Raw genomic sequence first — 15485 nt, forward strand, 5'->3', positions numbered from 1 at the left:
CAAACAATTCCAAAGATTTATTTAACTGATAGCATCCAAACCCACATCTTCTTTTTTGTTATAGGCACCGCAACATAAATGGGCATCATGAAGTTTCTCAGCCTCCATATTAAATATATGTCACATTGGTAAGGTGGGAGAGGTTGAATAAATTCACTTAAGGGTCTCATAACGAGGAGATGCTCGTCCATTGAAAGCTCGCATGAATCACCTCAGACACGTGTTAATACTCAGTGAGACATGAAGCAGTTGCCAGTGGAGTCATCCTGTAATGACATGCTGCATCCGTGTGTTCAGACATCCGCTGACATCATCACCCCTTCATCAAGGGGTAAAATAACAGGTATATCAGCGTCTTGCGTGTTTGACAGGGTTCACTGTCATACTTCATCTTCAAAATCTAAAAATGGCAGCCTAATAGACAGAGATCACAACGTGGGGGAGGAAATAAGACGATTTAAGTTGTTGTTGTTTTTTGTTCTCCCTTATGTGCAAAATGCTATAAAAGCTGGATGTAATTCTACTAATCCAGAGGAGCTGTGTTCTCCTGCCTCTACCTGACGGCAGCATAGAGAAGGTGCCCAAAGTGCACCAGGCTGGACAGAACACAGCAAACCCTATGTTACATCACAGCCTTGGTGACAGCCGTGATGGGCAGGAGACAGACATGATGTTGCCGTGGTAGCGGAGCGAACATCAGGCCGTTTTGAAGAGGACGTGAAAGTGCGGTTGGGACAAACTCAACGGGACAGTGTCAACGAGGTCATGCGTCAAGTTAGAAACATCTGGGCAAGCTGATACTCGGTTTTCAGCTCGCTGCTTCCATTTCTTTTCCAAGTCTGTGACTTACACGCGTGAAATGGATTAAAGACCACACAGAGCAGTTTTACAGAGAAGAACAGAGATCTGTTGCCTGGATAAAAAAAAAGCGCCATTGTGTAGCAGCTGACTCATGGAAGTGACCTGCAGCTATTCACATGGGTTCTGGATGACTATGAGAAGAAAGTCGTTCTCTGAGGAGACACAAAGCGAGAAGTTGTTGGTGAATATGAATGCAGAGGGAAGATTCCACCCGTCGACTGTGTTAGGTGAACACATTTACCTGGTGCAACCATGATCTCGTGTTTCCTGGAGCGGATGCGGAGTAGAGAGAGGTCATTCTGAGGGTCGATATCTCTGACTGTGCTCCTGGCCTTCAGAGTCAGTTGGCGGAGAAGTCCTGCGTACTGGACAGTTGTGGAGTTGTCTAAACTCGTTCGGATGGGGATGCCTGAAACAAACATACAAACCCTGAGCTGAATGCATCGAAGAAAACATTGACCTTTATTTTCGTGCTTTTCAGCTTACCTACCATCTGCATTTACAACTATTGTTCCAATCACACCTTTACTGGCTTCGATCCTCTTAAGTGTTTCTTCAACTTCATCCTGCAGGACAGATCTATTTAAATTCAATGTGTACGACAATCTAACCTTTATATAAAAATAAGTGTATTTATCATCAACTCAAACTAGATGGAAGCTCGGATCTTACCATTGTGTCCGCGCTGTCCGCGACGACTCTTCGTCTGGGTCTGCGCGTCTTTCAGTTGCCAGGAGAGACGGAAGTGACTTCAAGCCGAAGCGGAAGTATAGCGTAGCCATCGTTGTTTAGAGGTGGGTTGTGTGCTGTCCATCATCGCTACAAAAATGCCGGAGTTAGCGGTAGAAAATGTGGTCGTTCATCCCTTGGTGTTACTCAGCGTGGTTGATCATTTTAACAGGTCAGTAAGTTGAATCCATACATTCAGACTTTGCAAGTGCCGGGAGTTAAAATGTTCGGAAGCGTTACGATGCTACTAGGCTAAGCTAGCGCTAGCCCTGCTGAGTCAGAGTGCCATTGAGAATGAATGCAGACACGAGCTGGCTAGTTAGCTCACTGATAACCAGCCCAGCTCTTAGCTACGATGCTATTAGCGACAAAATCAGTTTACTGAATGAAAAAATCATTAGTGGAAGACCTCCCTAGCAGGTACACAACTAGACAATGTTTATACATCGACGTGGATGACAGGAAGACGGTGGCATTAGCTTAGCATAAGGTCAAAGCTGGCTAACAGTTTTGTTAAATCAGACTCCAGTCAACTTCTGTTCTCATTTGTAACTTTTCAGAATAGGAAAAGTTGGTAATCAGAAAAGAGTGGTCGGAGTCCTGCTGGGATCGTGGCAGAAGAAAGTTCTCGATGTGTCAAATAGCTTTGCAGGTGAGTGTTTGGCAACACCGCTTCATCTCTTCAGTATCAGATGTTGACATCACGGTCATGATACACCTACGTGAGTACTCTAACCAATAGAATTCACAAGTAGAGTTATCATCGTTGACAAAATCTTACTCAAAATATCAAGCCACTTGTTAAATTGATGTTTTAGTTTTAGTTTTGTCTCTGTTTTTTGTGGCGTATGAGTTCTCACTTGCGTGTAGAAAGGTGGATGTTGGGGTGGGAACTAGAAAGTCATTTGAAGACATAAAGCACACCGAATAACAATAATAACCATAGAAATAAAACCACTCCTAAAACATACTCATCGTGGATGAACATCAAAAGTGTTGAACTCTCAGCAGGCTTTCTCTGAAATGAATGAAAAAAACAACAGCCTTTACGCAGTGTTTCTTCAATACATTACTGAAATATTGAAGATCTCACTGTGACAGTGTCAGCGTGAACCTAATGAATCGCTGTTCTGTTCCAGTGCCATTTGACGAGGACGATAGGGACGACTCGGTATGGTTCCTGGACCATGACTACTTGGAGAACATGTATGGCATGTTCAAGAAAGTCAACGGTAGGATTCTGGTGGTGTTGATGTAATTAAGCACTTTTTATGTTGAGTTGGTGACATGTTTGTGAAGTTCCTGATTTTTCCTTGATTTTAGCCAGAGAAAGAATAGTTGGATGGTACCACACGGGACCTAAGTTGCATAAGAACGATATCGCCATCAATGAGCTCATCAAGCAGTACTGTACCAATTCGGTATGTAACTTTGCTCTTATTTTTTTGGCTCTTCTTCATGTGTCTTGTAAACATCTGGTCCAGTCGTGTTCCTCCTGATCTTGCTTCTCTGTCCTACCAGGTGTTGGTCATTATTGACGTGAAGCCCAAAGATCTCGGTCTACCCACAGAAGCATACATCTCTGTCGAAGAAATACACGACGTATGTGAAACATGTATCGATTACCAATTTGTTTTGTGTTGCTGGGTGAAGGCGGGTTCTGGAGCTTATTCTTTTATGTAAATTAAAGACTGTGATTGACATAATTAATGCGTTTTTACACGTGTGATTTCAGTCTCACAAAATACATCAATTTCTGTGATGAAAATAATTCTGGATGCCAAATTATATAGTGGAATAGGGATCTGCTATTTCAAATACTGTTCCATCATTGATTGATATTTATTATACTTCTTTGTGAGTATTAGAATTATCTTAACAGCATTGATCTGTTTTAGGATGGCACACCAACATCCAAGACGTTTGAACATGTCACCAGTGAGATTGGAGCTGAAGAAGCAGAAGAAGTGGGAGTAGAACACCTGCTCAGGTAGTCATTGTTCCCCTGTGACACACATACTGGCCATTTTCTAATATTTGTGCACAGTGGTACGAGAAGAACCTTGAAGATATTTTTTTCTGCAGAAACGGAATCTAAATGTGATCAGATTAATGCAAGTACTGATACTACCCAGTGTACGCTCAGACCCTTTCGTTTGCTAAATCCCGTTCACAGAGACATTAAGGATACCACAGTTGGCACCCTGTCGCAGCGCATCACAAACCAGGTTCATGGTTTGAAGGGACTCAACTCGAAGCTGTTGGACATCCGCTCCTACCTGGAGAGAGTAGCGGCAGGCAAACTTCCCATCAACCACCAGATAATCTATCAGCTGCAGGATGTCTTCAACCTGCTGCCAGACGTCAACCTACTGGTGAGCCACTTCTGTTTGGCGCTCATGTTTTTAGCATCTAAACTATAATCACTGCAGGCAAAGTAGTTTGTAGAACTGTGGAGAACCTAACAGAAAATACAGCACTGTTCTCGTTGGTTTAAAGCTGAAATGGATACCCAGATAGTTTTTCACATGAAAGAACTTTTCGTCAAGCTTCTCTATTTTTTCCCTGTGCACATTTTTAGTAATTCACTGGTTCAAAACAAAGCAAACCCCCTATGCTACATGTTGAGTCTGCAGCTCATAATGAGCAGCAGTGTTTTATTGTAACCACTGGAGGGCAAACTCACCTGGTTCTTCTTCCAGGCTGTATAGTATAAATAACTGCATACAGTCTGCGGGTCAGAGGAGTGAAGCCAAGGTGAAAGTGGCTTCATTAAACCCGCATTCTTTCAAATGGCCAGCTGGGGGCGACCCAGCACAGGTTGTAAAGAGTACAGAGACTCTGAGAAAACAAATTCTTCTCACATGTTACTTTCCCACAGTATTTTTTTCCCAATAACTCATGAAGAAACTTAAAACCCTTTATTAAATTCCTTTTAAAGTCTGCACTATGTGCAGTAAATTATGAGTCTGCTTTCGGAAACTCAGCATTGCAGTGTCTTGACTATTGTGGCTTTGTCTTTGCAGGAGTTCACAAAAGCCTTCTACCTGAAGACCAATGACCAGATGCTGGTGGTCTACCTGGCTTCACTCATCCGCTCTGTGGTGGCCCTGCACAACCTGATCAACAACAAGATTTCCAACCGTGACGCAGAAAAGAAGGAAGGACAAGAAAAGGAGGAAGGAAAGAAAGAGAAGAAAGATGACAAGGAGAAAAAAGACGACAAAGACAAGGAGAAGGACAAAGTAGATGGCACCAAGAAGGATGAGAAAAAGAAAAAATGAGTGTCTTTTCTTCAAGGTCTTGTCTCGTATCACGCCATCTTCATCTGGATTGTGCTCTACTTTGTGCTCCCAGCTCTGTATGTGGGTCTTGGGCTAAAAGTAGGACTCTATATGGAGAATGGTGTCATCTGAGGTTCGGCCTCCTGGTCACAAGTGGCACTCAAAGACTTTTATTGTCATACAGAGATGATAGTGTTTGCTTCTTTGGCATTCAGAACTATGAGAACATGTTTATTCTCTTTCATAGTTGCCATACTTCTGGTGTTGTACAATACCTGGTATTGCTTTTTTTTTGTAAGATGGAGAAAAGTTGTTTAATCACATTAAATTGGGATCATATAAAGATGATGGAAAATGTCAGTTTTCACTGTTAAATTCCTTTTTTTGTTTTTTGAAATGTTATCTTGGTGACACACGCTGCCTCATCCTATGAATGAGCTGGGAAGATAAAATGCACTAGCCAGCTCCGGATCAGTGGAGCTGTAGTGCACAAAGAACTCAATTTATATCCCTGAACGTGGTTTAACAGATACAATGATCAAGGCCTTAGGGTTGGGGGGGGGGGGGGGGGGTGTCAAAGCCAGTTCACCTACATTTCTTGAATTTATTTAAACTTCAGATTTCAAAAAAATGATCAAAGTGTGACGGTACACTAGAATGTCAAGAGGTAGAAGATTGAAAATGTAGGACTGTCAATCTTAAAAACATTTTTCATTTTGTAATATTTTGCATATCTAAATCTTGGTTGTGATGAGCCTTTTGAATGTTTCAGTTGTGATAGTCTGAGAAATGTGTGTGTGTGTGTGGGGGGGGGGGGGGGGGCAAAAAAAATGAACCCATACATTTAAGATGGTGAAATCTAATAATTGCCATAAAACTAGACTCAGTCGAGCTGTAGCCTATTGCTGCCCTCCACTGATTTTAAGAATCAGAATGAATTTAATGCGTATTCATCAAAATAAGTTGTTTTGATTACCCGACACAAAAATACTTGATGCCAGAGATTATAAGGAACTTAAAAAAAAAGAAGATATTTCATTTATCAGAAAATTAACAGGCTGCTGATCAAAACAAATACTGATGACCTCATTCAAGGGACTCTTCCCACCCAGGTTTCATGGCGGTTCACAATAAAAGCAGTTTAAACGTACATATCAATACATTCCATGTATTTTAAAAACTCACAGTACACAAGCAATGACAAAAAAAAAACCACATTAGTATCCCATAATTTTAAAAAAATTATAACAAAACACGGTAGACTTCACAGTTCTGTTCTACTCTAGAGGCGCGCGTGCGTCACCGTTATATTTTTAAAGCTGCGTCATCGGCCGCCTCCTGAAACCGACACCGAGATAGCCACCGGCGACAGGCAGCGCTTCCGAGCTCACAGGTTGTGTTGGGCAAATCTGATTATTACTGGGTAGGTAAACTGGATTCTGACGTAACCGGATTAAACTCACCCCTCACACACACACACACACACACACACACACACACGAGCATCGCGTCTGCTGCTCGAGAGCTCGTGAGCTAGGCAGCGCGCGTGTCTCCTAGGACCCTAGCATGACTCCTCACATGCTCCTCTGAGGCTGGAGGGAGCGGACCACCGCAGCAACATGGCTTCCTACCTGCAGGTGAGTTTCTTGACGTTATTATCCGCTAATTATCGACTTCTCCAGGAAGGTTCTGGTGCCGTCGGCCTGTTGGGTAGACACCAGGTGGCTCGCGCCCTTCTAATCAATATTTCACGTCAGTGTTTGATGTCCCAAATGTCGCACGCGTGTTTATGTGTGTGTGTGTGTGTGTGTGTGTGTGTGTGTGTGTGTGTGTGTGTGCGGGGATGAACAGGTGGTTGAGAGAGGCTGCGGATTGCTAAGGTTTCAGTTTGATTTAATTCATCCGCGGTTATCTGTCAGTAATAACCGCTTTGCGCAGACTTGAACGGTGTCTTCTTCCGTCCAGATCGCTGATGATGAGAAGGGACACGAGCTGGAGCTTTTCTGTGTCCCCAGACATTATGAGGAGGATTTAGACAAGGTGATCATCCCCCATGGACTCATCATGGACAGGTGAAACAAACAATCAACCTAGCAGCAGTTTCATATGTCATGTGACACCGTTTCCAAGAGTAAACCTGTGCACCTGTCCCCATTTGTTTGTCAAATCACTGTAGTACCCATGTCAAGTGTCCTTGAATGCGTATTTGGATGAAGGGAGGAGTTAAATCTGCTGCAGTTGAAGCAGTTTAATGGATCTACTTCCTGTCCAAAACAATGAATCTGTGTCCTCCCTTCTCTTGATCCAGGACTGAGCGTTTAGCCCGGGACATAATCAGGGACATGGGAGGACACCACATCGTAGCGCTGTGTGTGCTGAAGGGGGGCTACAAGTTCTTTGCAGACCTCCTGGACTACATCAAGGCACTGAACCAGAACAGTGATAAATCAGTGCCGCTGACAGTGGATTTCATTAGGGTGAAGAGCTACTGCGTAAGCTGCCCTCCTCATTTCATTCCCAGCAATCACTTGTGCTGCAGTTGGAGTGTGTGTGTGTGTGTTCTTGTGTGTATTGTTAAGTCCTAAATGGACCATTGCAGCCATCACAGTGCAGGAATTCAAAGCCCAAATATACAGAGATGTAGAAACACCCTGCACCTAGGTTAAGATGCTGTGTGTGTGTGTGTGTGTGTGTGTGTGTGTGTGTGTGTGTGTGTGTCCGTGTCCTCTTTAGAATGACAAATCTACCAACAACGTCAAAGTCATAGGGGGGGATGAGCTGTCCAACCTCTCAGGCAAGGTTCGTCTCCTCATTCACAGCTAGAAATCCTTCAGCTGCACTCTTGTATTCTTATATTTCCTATAACTCTTCTTTTTATTCCCGCAGAATGTCTTGATAGTTGAGGTAAGTTTTTTTTTTTTATATTTATTTTTCTCTATTACAGGTTGGCTAAGTGGATGTAACAATTTAATTAAATTAGTGTTATATTACTACACATTTTTTCAATTTACTTACACTGTATATAGATGAATGGGACGTAAACATCAGATTAAATCCTTAGTAGTTTTTTTTTTGTCACATCACATTTTTCTTTATGCAAAAAAATCAAACATATAAAACTGCAACTTGGAGATTTATTTCCCAGGTGTTGAATACCTGACCTACCAAGGAATGAGTTCAAAAACCTGTGAATAAGTTAGCTGTTGAACATCCATTTCCCTCGTCACAAAGGCAGCAGGTTTCTGTTAAATACCAGAAATGAGGTCTGTGGTTCACACTAGCCAAAGATATTTTAATCTTTTATTTGACAATCGAGAACATTTAAGTGTTTATGTGCCCGAAGAAAAACAAATGCTTGTAAGCTATTGAATGGAATACTTGCGTGTTTTTGTTCTTCTTCTGACGACATTTGCGTTTCAAAGAAGTTCCTGCGGCGTCGTAGTTTCATAAGCTTTTGTTTTCACTGAGATACATTTTTTTTTCCCCCAAAATCCAAAATGTTAACATCTCATGGGTATTTTGTGTGGGGAAGCCGTGATGATGCTAACTTCCTGGTCCTTTTATGGAAGCAGCTCGCTGGGTGCTAAAAAGTACCAACGTTCAATACCCAGGCCTTCATCAGACTGATACAGAGTAAGATCCAACACGCTCCAAAAACCAGTTCTCAAGATGCACTGTTGTGATATTGCTTGTGTTCGTGTGTGTGTGTGTGTGTGTGTGTGTGTGTGTGTGTTTGTGTTCATTTCTTAAATGTCAGATAGGCCTATAAACCTCAACAGGATGTGAATACCATCTGACTGCTGTTTCCCTTCATTATAAAAGGATATCGTGGAGACGGGAAGGACCATGCAGACGCTTCTTTCCCTGCTAAGTGAGAGCAATCCCAAGATGGTTAAAGTTGTAAGGTACGTAGGCGTCGTCAAACTCAGGAAGCTGAGAGCTTGACGTGGCCTCTCTCACAGATGGAACCCTGCTCTTAGCTAATGGACACTCTTCCTTTCAGGCTGTATTAGAGGAGCAGAGCAGCTTAAGAGTTAATCTGCCGTAATGTTAACTGCGCTGCGGAGGTAGAGGCCATTTATGTTTTATTCCTGATGGCTGGAGGAGACTGCAAAGTGTTGTGGAAGCATTGTGGTTGTTTTCTTGTGATGTGTTTAAAAATAGCAGGACAGCTTTGTGGATGAGGAGGCATTTGTGATGCTCTCACGTAGAGCCGCTCCGATTGGAAGAGCAACAGCTATTTATATAATCGATCCATCGGCTTTTTGTTAAGCAAGAAAAGAAACGCCTTCTTGTTCCCTGTAAAATTACCCATCTTTCCTACAAATTCTGTTCCTCAGTTTGTCAGGCCCAAACACACGCTGTTGATCACATTACCTTTACCATTAGATTGCTGTTTATACTTATTTGATCAAACTGTTACAATAAACATTAGCGCTGCGTCGATATACAGGACTTATATGGTTCTGGAATAAAACCTGGAAAAGTTATGGAATTTGAAAGTCGTCATTTCATCTGATTTTGATAGATAAATAAAGCCATATAGTTCAGTCAAAGTCCTGGAAATCTGCTTCACTTATACCCGAACATTGTAATACTGGAGTATAATATTGGAGTATATGCTGTTCGGATTGACGGGGAAAATCCCTTTTGGTTGATAGTGATTTCTTTGTGTACGTGATGAGGTCATGTTCATCACTTGCTCGTCACTGATTTGAGTTAAATGGATCCTGGTGATTTACCTTCATTTGTAAACAGTTTCAGAGAACATATGGTCATGCAAATGTTCCTTCAAATCATTGCTGTTTCTTTTTAAGATGTTTATGAAACCTGAATATAAAAATTGCACAGTGGATCCCTACATGCATTTTTTTATTTAATTTTTTTTGCATGAAAGAAACTGTGTTCACATCAGTGAAATACACTTGAAGTTAGGACATTTTGAAACATTTACCACGGATGCTTTAACTGCTGTCCCTGCCTGTGTACTTTTAATTCATACCTCAAGAGTATTGGCCTCTATATTCCTATTAAAATATGTGACTCCCAGATATTGGTGTCAACCTGATGGCTCCAGGATTGGTTCCATGCTGTTTGGTCAGGATCTGAAAGTTAAAAACAATAACCCATATATTTCCTGTTTGTCCAGTCTTTTGGTGAAGAGGACCCCGAGGAGTTCTGGCTACAGACCAGACTGTGAGTCCATCCTCACTCTCCATCAGTTTGATTTATATAATGAGTGGTAGTAGTCCTTCGCTGCACTCACACGTGTCTGTCTCTTCGAAGGGCTTGTCATGTTATTTAATAAAAGCTGTGTTTCCTGTGCAGGATTAACATGAATTTCAGGAAAATCCTTGCACTTATGCACTTCCGTATGCACGCTTGATACCCACAAGTTCACACTGTCTCTCTCTTATGTAATGCTTTTAGGTTTGAGGTGGATAATCTCTTTAAGATTGTCCCTCAAGGACAGTTGTTACTGTGAGCCTTTTGACAAGCTCACACACACAGGAAGAAAAAAGAAAAAAAAATCCATCTCACGCCTACTAGATCACCCCAGAACCTCTCAGAAGAGACGATTCTGGATGTCAGTCTCACTGGCCTGTATTTGCTGTAGGCGTCTTGTTTATGACTAACACTGCTGCTGTCTGTATTTTTACTTCAGACATTGGCTTTGAAGTGCCGGATGCCTTTCTGGTGGGCTACGCTTTGGACTACAATGAGTACTTCAGAGATCTCAGTGTGAGTTTGCGGCATTTGATGATCACAAATATAAATCAATAGAGCGGAGCAGGAATGAGTCCTAAAGCTGGAATGAATATTAGCATCGTTGAACCTTAACATCAGTGGCGCTTTTAAATAAGTTCTTGGTTAAATGTCTAATTTAAATTCTATGACTCACACAAGCTGATTATGCTTTAACATTTAGTTCAACGGCACTAAAGACATCAGCAGATACGGCCTTTGTGAACTTAGGTGCATTTTTGTGTGGTTAAAAACAGCAGTTGCTAACAAGTGTCTGAATGAGACTACAGATGCCATCACGCTGAAAACAACCTAGTTGTGTGTTCATCGTGCTACAGGTCATGCGTAGCGCAACTTTAGCTTTGTACTTTTAGGGATTGCATCTACGCCTCAGAAATCATCAAAGTGTTGTTCATTAATGAAGACGATCCTGCTGCACAAAACACGTACGTTTGTTAGCCAAAGAGCTGATTTTCAGCAATGATCATAAAACCAAGTGAAAGTTCTCTCTGGCTTTTGTTGTAGGAAACCTCCAGAAACGTGACCTCCCGGAGCGGCCTACAAAAATATGCAGGCCGCTCCGGGAGGTCACCTCTCCAACACTATTCCAGGCTACTTTTAACTCTGTATGTTGATGGCCACTCATAGACATACATTACCTGAGCTACCGTCGAAAATTTAAACCATCTTGATTATTTTGTTTAAAAAGCACACACAAACTACATTTATCAATCTATCTGCAATCGCGGAATAATGTCACAGCCACTTACACTACAAAGAACAATGATTTCATAGTTATCTTTTGTTGGCCAAGATCCTGCACGTGCCATTGCCTCGTCAGTCATATTTGAATGTGCTGCAGCTGAGTAGGGCCTGCATTTCATTTTGGAATTGCATTTTTGGGCAACAGTGTACATCAATGACAAGCTAGAGTTTTGTAGCGTCTGCATCTGCTGAGAAGTAATTTGGGAATGACTGTTAGTGCAGTTAAGTTCCCGGTGCCTGATTGTTGTGTTGCTTTTTATAGGATAGAACATCTTATCCGTCTCTGTTCCAGTCTAAATGCTCAAGATATAATATGTTAAATATAAAAAGCACAGGTGAAAATAATCAACTGAAGTCAATGTCGCTCTTCGTGGCGTCTCAGTGATGGTAGAATGTGACAGCGTCAGCTCAGTGATCGTCACAGCCTTCGCTAGAACTGTGATTGTGTGACATGGCTAATTTGACCCTAGCCTGATGTAAAAAAGATTAATATTTTTACTAATGATTTCACAGCACATCTGTATAATGAAAGATAAAGCCAAGGAGAAGTACAGAGTGTGAGCCCCGCTGACGTGGATGAACGACTGGGACCACTGTGACGACCCTCCTTAGCTTTGCTGGGTTATGAATTTTTATTTTTCTACACAAGAATCCACAAACTTGTGACTTGTGGGTTGTAAAATGATTTCAAGAGGATGCATTTCTTTCCCTCTCCAAATTAAAAATAAACAGGGCATATTTATTTATGGATGTATACTGAACGTTTTGGTTGTTAATATTATTTATTTGCTTAAGTGTAAAAGTTTTATCTGTAAATTAGTTTTATCTTGGATATAGAAAAGAATGTCATAATGTCACAGGCTACTGCTTAATGTTCAGTGAGCAGTCAGTTGATTGGAAGTAGCCTTATGTCAGTGTATGTTTATGTTTTGACGTATATGTTGATAAACCTCTCATTATGCCATAAAATGACTTTGATTGTATTGCATATTTTATTTAATATATGACCACTGAGGACTTGTTTACAGCAATACAATCCCTCTGAAACCTGGTTCCTGTGTTTTATTTCTGGTTCATGCTTTTAGCTTCAAGTTTTGTTCACACGTCTCCCTCAAGATTTCACTTCTAAGGATTTTTGCCAGAAAATATTTTTTTTAATACCATTTAATCCAAACCATGAAGTAAACTACTAGAGTGGCCATAGAGAATTTGTTTTTTGTTTTTTTGTGGATGTAGGGGGAAAAATACAACAAAAAAAACTTTGAGGTTTCAAGATATAAACAGTCTTTACAATTTTGTGATTTTGAAACCACCAGATAAAACTTTTCTCAGTTTTGTTAATCTGTGGCTAAGAGATTTTGTTCCCTCTAATTAATTTGGGGCCATGAGTTATAATTTGTTGCCTCAATTTAGTTATATTTTCCAAATTATATAATGTGACCACCAATCATTAGATGAAGAAACTAGTTATACCCTTACAAACAAAACAATCTATACCCCTTCAAAAAAAAAACTCTAAAAAGTGACAAGCTGAAAATTTAAAAAAATATAAATATAGTTTAGTAAGTTAAAAAAATGACGCTCACAATTTCGCTAATGTCAAGCTGCATAATTCTAGCCTGAATATTCTGGGTTGCAGGTGAACTGCTTAGGCTGCCTAGCCTCCTCTCGCCTCTGGACTCGGCCTTCGTCGCCTGCTGTTGCGTCACTGCGGAGTCTCGTTAATACTACGTGCTAGCTAGCTAACACGCTAGCCTGGGAGTCGCTTTACTATATTGTTTTACGTCGAATGAGCAAGAAGAGGTTCTGCGGACAACAACGACTGGGGCGTAGCCTTATGCTCAATCGCCTCGTAACTCTACATTTGTGTCATTCAAATCAGCGGTAGCTAGCCGCCAGCTAGCTAGTTAGCGCTTCGTCGCGTCTTGTGACGTAGCCAAACAGCTTCCGCGTAAATAAATAACGTGACCAGTGTTTTGGTAATTGATGTCAAGCAGACTCTCCATTGGTTCTCTGGGTACATTTTTAATTTACGGTCTGTTTGTTTAACATTTCTACTTCTATCGTTATTTGACGTTCCGTGTATGAGTCGCCCTACACTGTCAGTTGCTGAAACTGAGCTGCAAGCATGCCCATGAAAGAGGAGACGATAGCTGCTCTGAAGCACTTTGACGTCGGGGACAAGTTCTCGGAATTACCCGGGCCTCCCCGAGCCTCGGTGTTGATCCCACTGCTGGTGAAGGGAGGAGAACTGTACACCCTGATGACCCTGCGGTCTAAGGAGGTAACACACGTCAGAGTGGACTGAATGTTAACTGAAGTATTGGGTAACTTTTGAGTAACGCGTGTGTGTGTGTGTGTTCAGCTGCGGACCAGTGCAGGGGAGGTGTGTTTCCCGGGGGGAAAGAGAGACCCCAGTGACAGAGACGATGTGGACACCGCCCTGAGGGAGGCAGAGGAGGAGATCGGTCTACCAGCTGCTGATGTTCAGGTGGTCTGTAGACTGGTCCCTGTTATTAGCAAGGTAAACTAGTAGAATAAAATCATCCATTTCATGTTATAGCAGTGGGAACACATGCTATCGTACAGCCACGTTACATCAAGCGCTGACCTCCAGAGCGTCAACTGCTGTCACCTCTCCCTCACCTCCATCTCCCGCTCATCTTTCACCAGAGTGGCCTTCTGGTGACCCCGGTGATCGGCTTCATACGTGAGTCATTTAGTCCCCGTCCAAACCCGGAGGAGGTCAGTGCCGTCTTCACCGTCCCCTTAGAGTTCTTCACCTCAGAGAAGGACCACTGTGCCTCCCATGGTTCTGTGGGTATGGTGCCGCTGCACTCCTTCAATTTTGTCGACCCCGATACAGGAAGCCAGTACCACATCTGGGGTCTGACTGCCATGTTGGCAGTAATCGTCGCTGTCCTCGCTCTCAAGAAGGAACCGGAGTTTGACGTTGGTTTGGACTCTGAGGATTTGCTCTCCTCTCTCCAACTGAGACTCCACAGAAGAATTAGTAAACTGTGAGCTGCAGAAACTTCTGTGACCATGTCCCACAGATCGTGCGGCGTGAGGAATTATGGAGCTTAAACGGTAGACATACTGTTGTCACTGACACTTTAGTACAAAGAGACTTCCTGTAACACATTTTGTCATCTTCCTCCTAAGTTATGACCTTCAAGAGAAGCGAGTTGCAATGAAGTGAGATTTTTTTAAGAAAAAAATAAATGTACATGGAAAAGTTTATGAAGGCTGAATGTGTAGACCAAACACGTCAGTGTTCTGGCGGAAGTTGAGCAGCGACTGATATTCTGACAGAAGTGAAGATGAACAGAAATGAATCCTGTCGTATTTCTGAAACTGTTAATACTGACTTTTACAGAAACGTGTGTGCGTATGGAGGCACCCTGGCAAATACCAGCTTGTATCTTTGTGCTCCATCGATTCTACGTCTGAGTCCAGTCTTCTTCTTTCCTACCAAGTCTACTTCTAGGGTACCTTGGGTGAACCGCCACACACCCGCTACCAATCATTGGGATATTTTTCGCAAACTGTGGTCAATAATGTGAATAAAAGAAAATACTGGACCTCAGAAAACTGCAATAACATAAGTATTAAACATTATTTTGATTAAATTGTTGAGTCGGTTTCAGTCAGCTCAAATTGTCAAATATTTAATATGAAGGATATTAAACCATACATGCCAGTTTTTTTTTTTTTACCAACTACCCGGTTTTCTGTGTAGAAAAAAGTAGAAAAGTGCAATTAAATAATTTAGTCTCTTCTAAGCACTGACATTTTTGGGGGGGGGGGTGTCAGGGAATGGTTTATGTCAGTGATCAACAAACATTGATTGTGATGCATTCGGCGCCCTGTGATATCACTGGGATTCAAACAACTGCCCTGCTGTAAATTTATTTTTATTATTTGTCTGACTTTTGTTTTTGCTTAAAACTCAGTCCTGATTTTATATATATATATATATATATATATATATATAGTTAGTATTAATTTTGCAAGGATAAGCGTGCAATGTATAACCTTTTAAATAAATAAACTAAAATGAATGTGTTTGTTTGACAACAGTGACAAAGACGTGTGCAT

At 41.7% G+C, this 15485-nt stretch overlaps 4 protein-coding genes across 6 annotated transcripts; 3 read left to right on the forward strand and 1 right to left on the reverse strand.

The window, feature by feature from the left end:
• Positions 1 to 8: 8 nt before the first annotated feature.
• LOC147258761 (dynein light chain roadblock-type 2) lies at positions 9 to 6665 on the reverse strand. 2 transcript variants are annotated; one of them, XM_086208779.1, is made up of 6 exons: positions 6506 to 6665; positions 2562 to 2608; positions 1534 to 1680; positions 1352 to 1427; positions 1103 to 1270; positions 9 to 1013 (listed from the first exon to the last, which is right to left on the reverse strand). In XM_086208779.1, exons 3-6 carry the CDS (start codon positions 1534 to 1536, stop codon positions 970 to 972), a joined length of 291 nt encoding a protein of 96 aa, XP_086064905.1. In that variant the 5' UTR covers positions 1537 to 1680; positions 2562 to 2608; positions 6506 to 6665; the 3' UTR covers positions 9 to 969. The 2 variants fall into 2 exon arrangements, with proteins under 2 accessions (XP_086064905.1, XP_086064906.1); XM_086208780.1 differs by lacking the exon at positions 2562 to 2608.
• psmd7 (proteasome 26S subunit, non-ATPase 7) lies at positions 1603 to 5234 on the forward strand. Its single transcript, XM_086208776.1, has 8 exons — positions 1603 to 1762; positions 2151 to 2242; positions 2730 to 2822; positions 2914 to 3011; positions 3112 to 3192; positions 3489 to 3580; positions 3767 to 3965; positions 4617 to 5234. The coding sequence occupies exons 1-8, from the start codon at positions 1689 to 1691 to the stop codon at positions 4872 to 4874; spliced, it is 987 nt and encodes a 328-aa protein (XP_086064902.1). The 5' UTR covers positions 1603 to 1688; the 3' UTR covers positions 4875 to 5234.
• hprt1l (hypoxanthine phosphoribosyltransferase 1, like) lies at positions 6166 to 12430 on the forward strand. 2 transcript variants are annotated; one of them, XM_086208778.1, is made up of 9 exons: positions 6166 to 6297; positions 6840 to 6946; positions 7183 to 7366; positions 7608 to 7673; positions 7761 to 7778; positions 8697 to 8779; positions 10024 to 10070; positions 10540 to 10616; positions 11898 to 12430. In XM_086208778.1, exons 2-9 carry the CDS (start codon positions 6939 to 6941, stop codon positions 11943 to 11945), a joined length of 531 nt encoding a protein of 176 aa, XP_086064904.1. In that variant the 5' UTR covers positions 6166 to 6297; positions 6840 to 6938; the 3' UTR covers positions 11946 to 12430. The 2 variants fall into 2 exon arrangements, with proteins under 2 accessions (XP_086064904.1, XP_086064903.1); XM_086208777.1 differs by having other exon boundaries at positions 6200 to 6511.
• Positions 12431 to 13079: 649 nt separating this feature from the next.
• On the forward strand, positions 13080 to 15485 carry nudt7 (nudix (nucleoside diphosphate linked moiety X)-type motif 7). Its single transcript, XM_086208783.1, has 3 exons — positions 13080 to 13668; positions 13750 to 13908; positions 14058 to 15485. The coding sequence occupies exons 1-3, from the start codon at positions 13513 to 13515 to the stop codon at positions 14406 to 14408; spliced, it is 666 nt and encodes a 221-aa protein (XP_086064909.1). The 5' UTR covers positions 13080 to 13512; the 3' UTR covers positions 14409 to 15485.

Source organism: Aulostomus chinensis, chromosome 7 (assembly GCF_037954235.1).
Source record: "Aulostomus chinensis isolate RoL2024-O1b breed Wild chromosome 7, RoL_Achi_v1.0, whole genome shotgun sequence".
Lineage (NCBI taxonomy): Eukaryota > Metazoa > Chordata > Actinopteri > Syngnathiformes > Aulostomidae > Aulostomus > Aulostomus chinensis.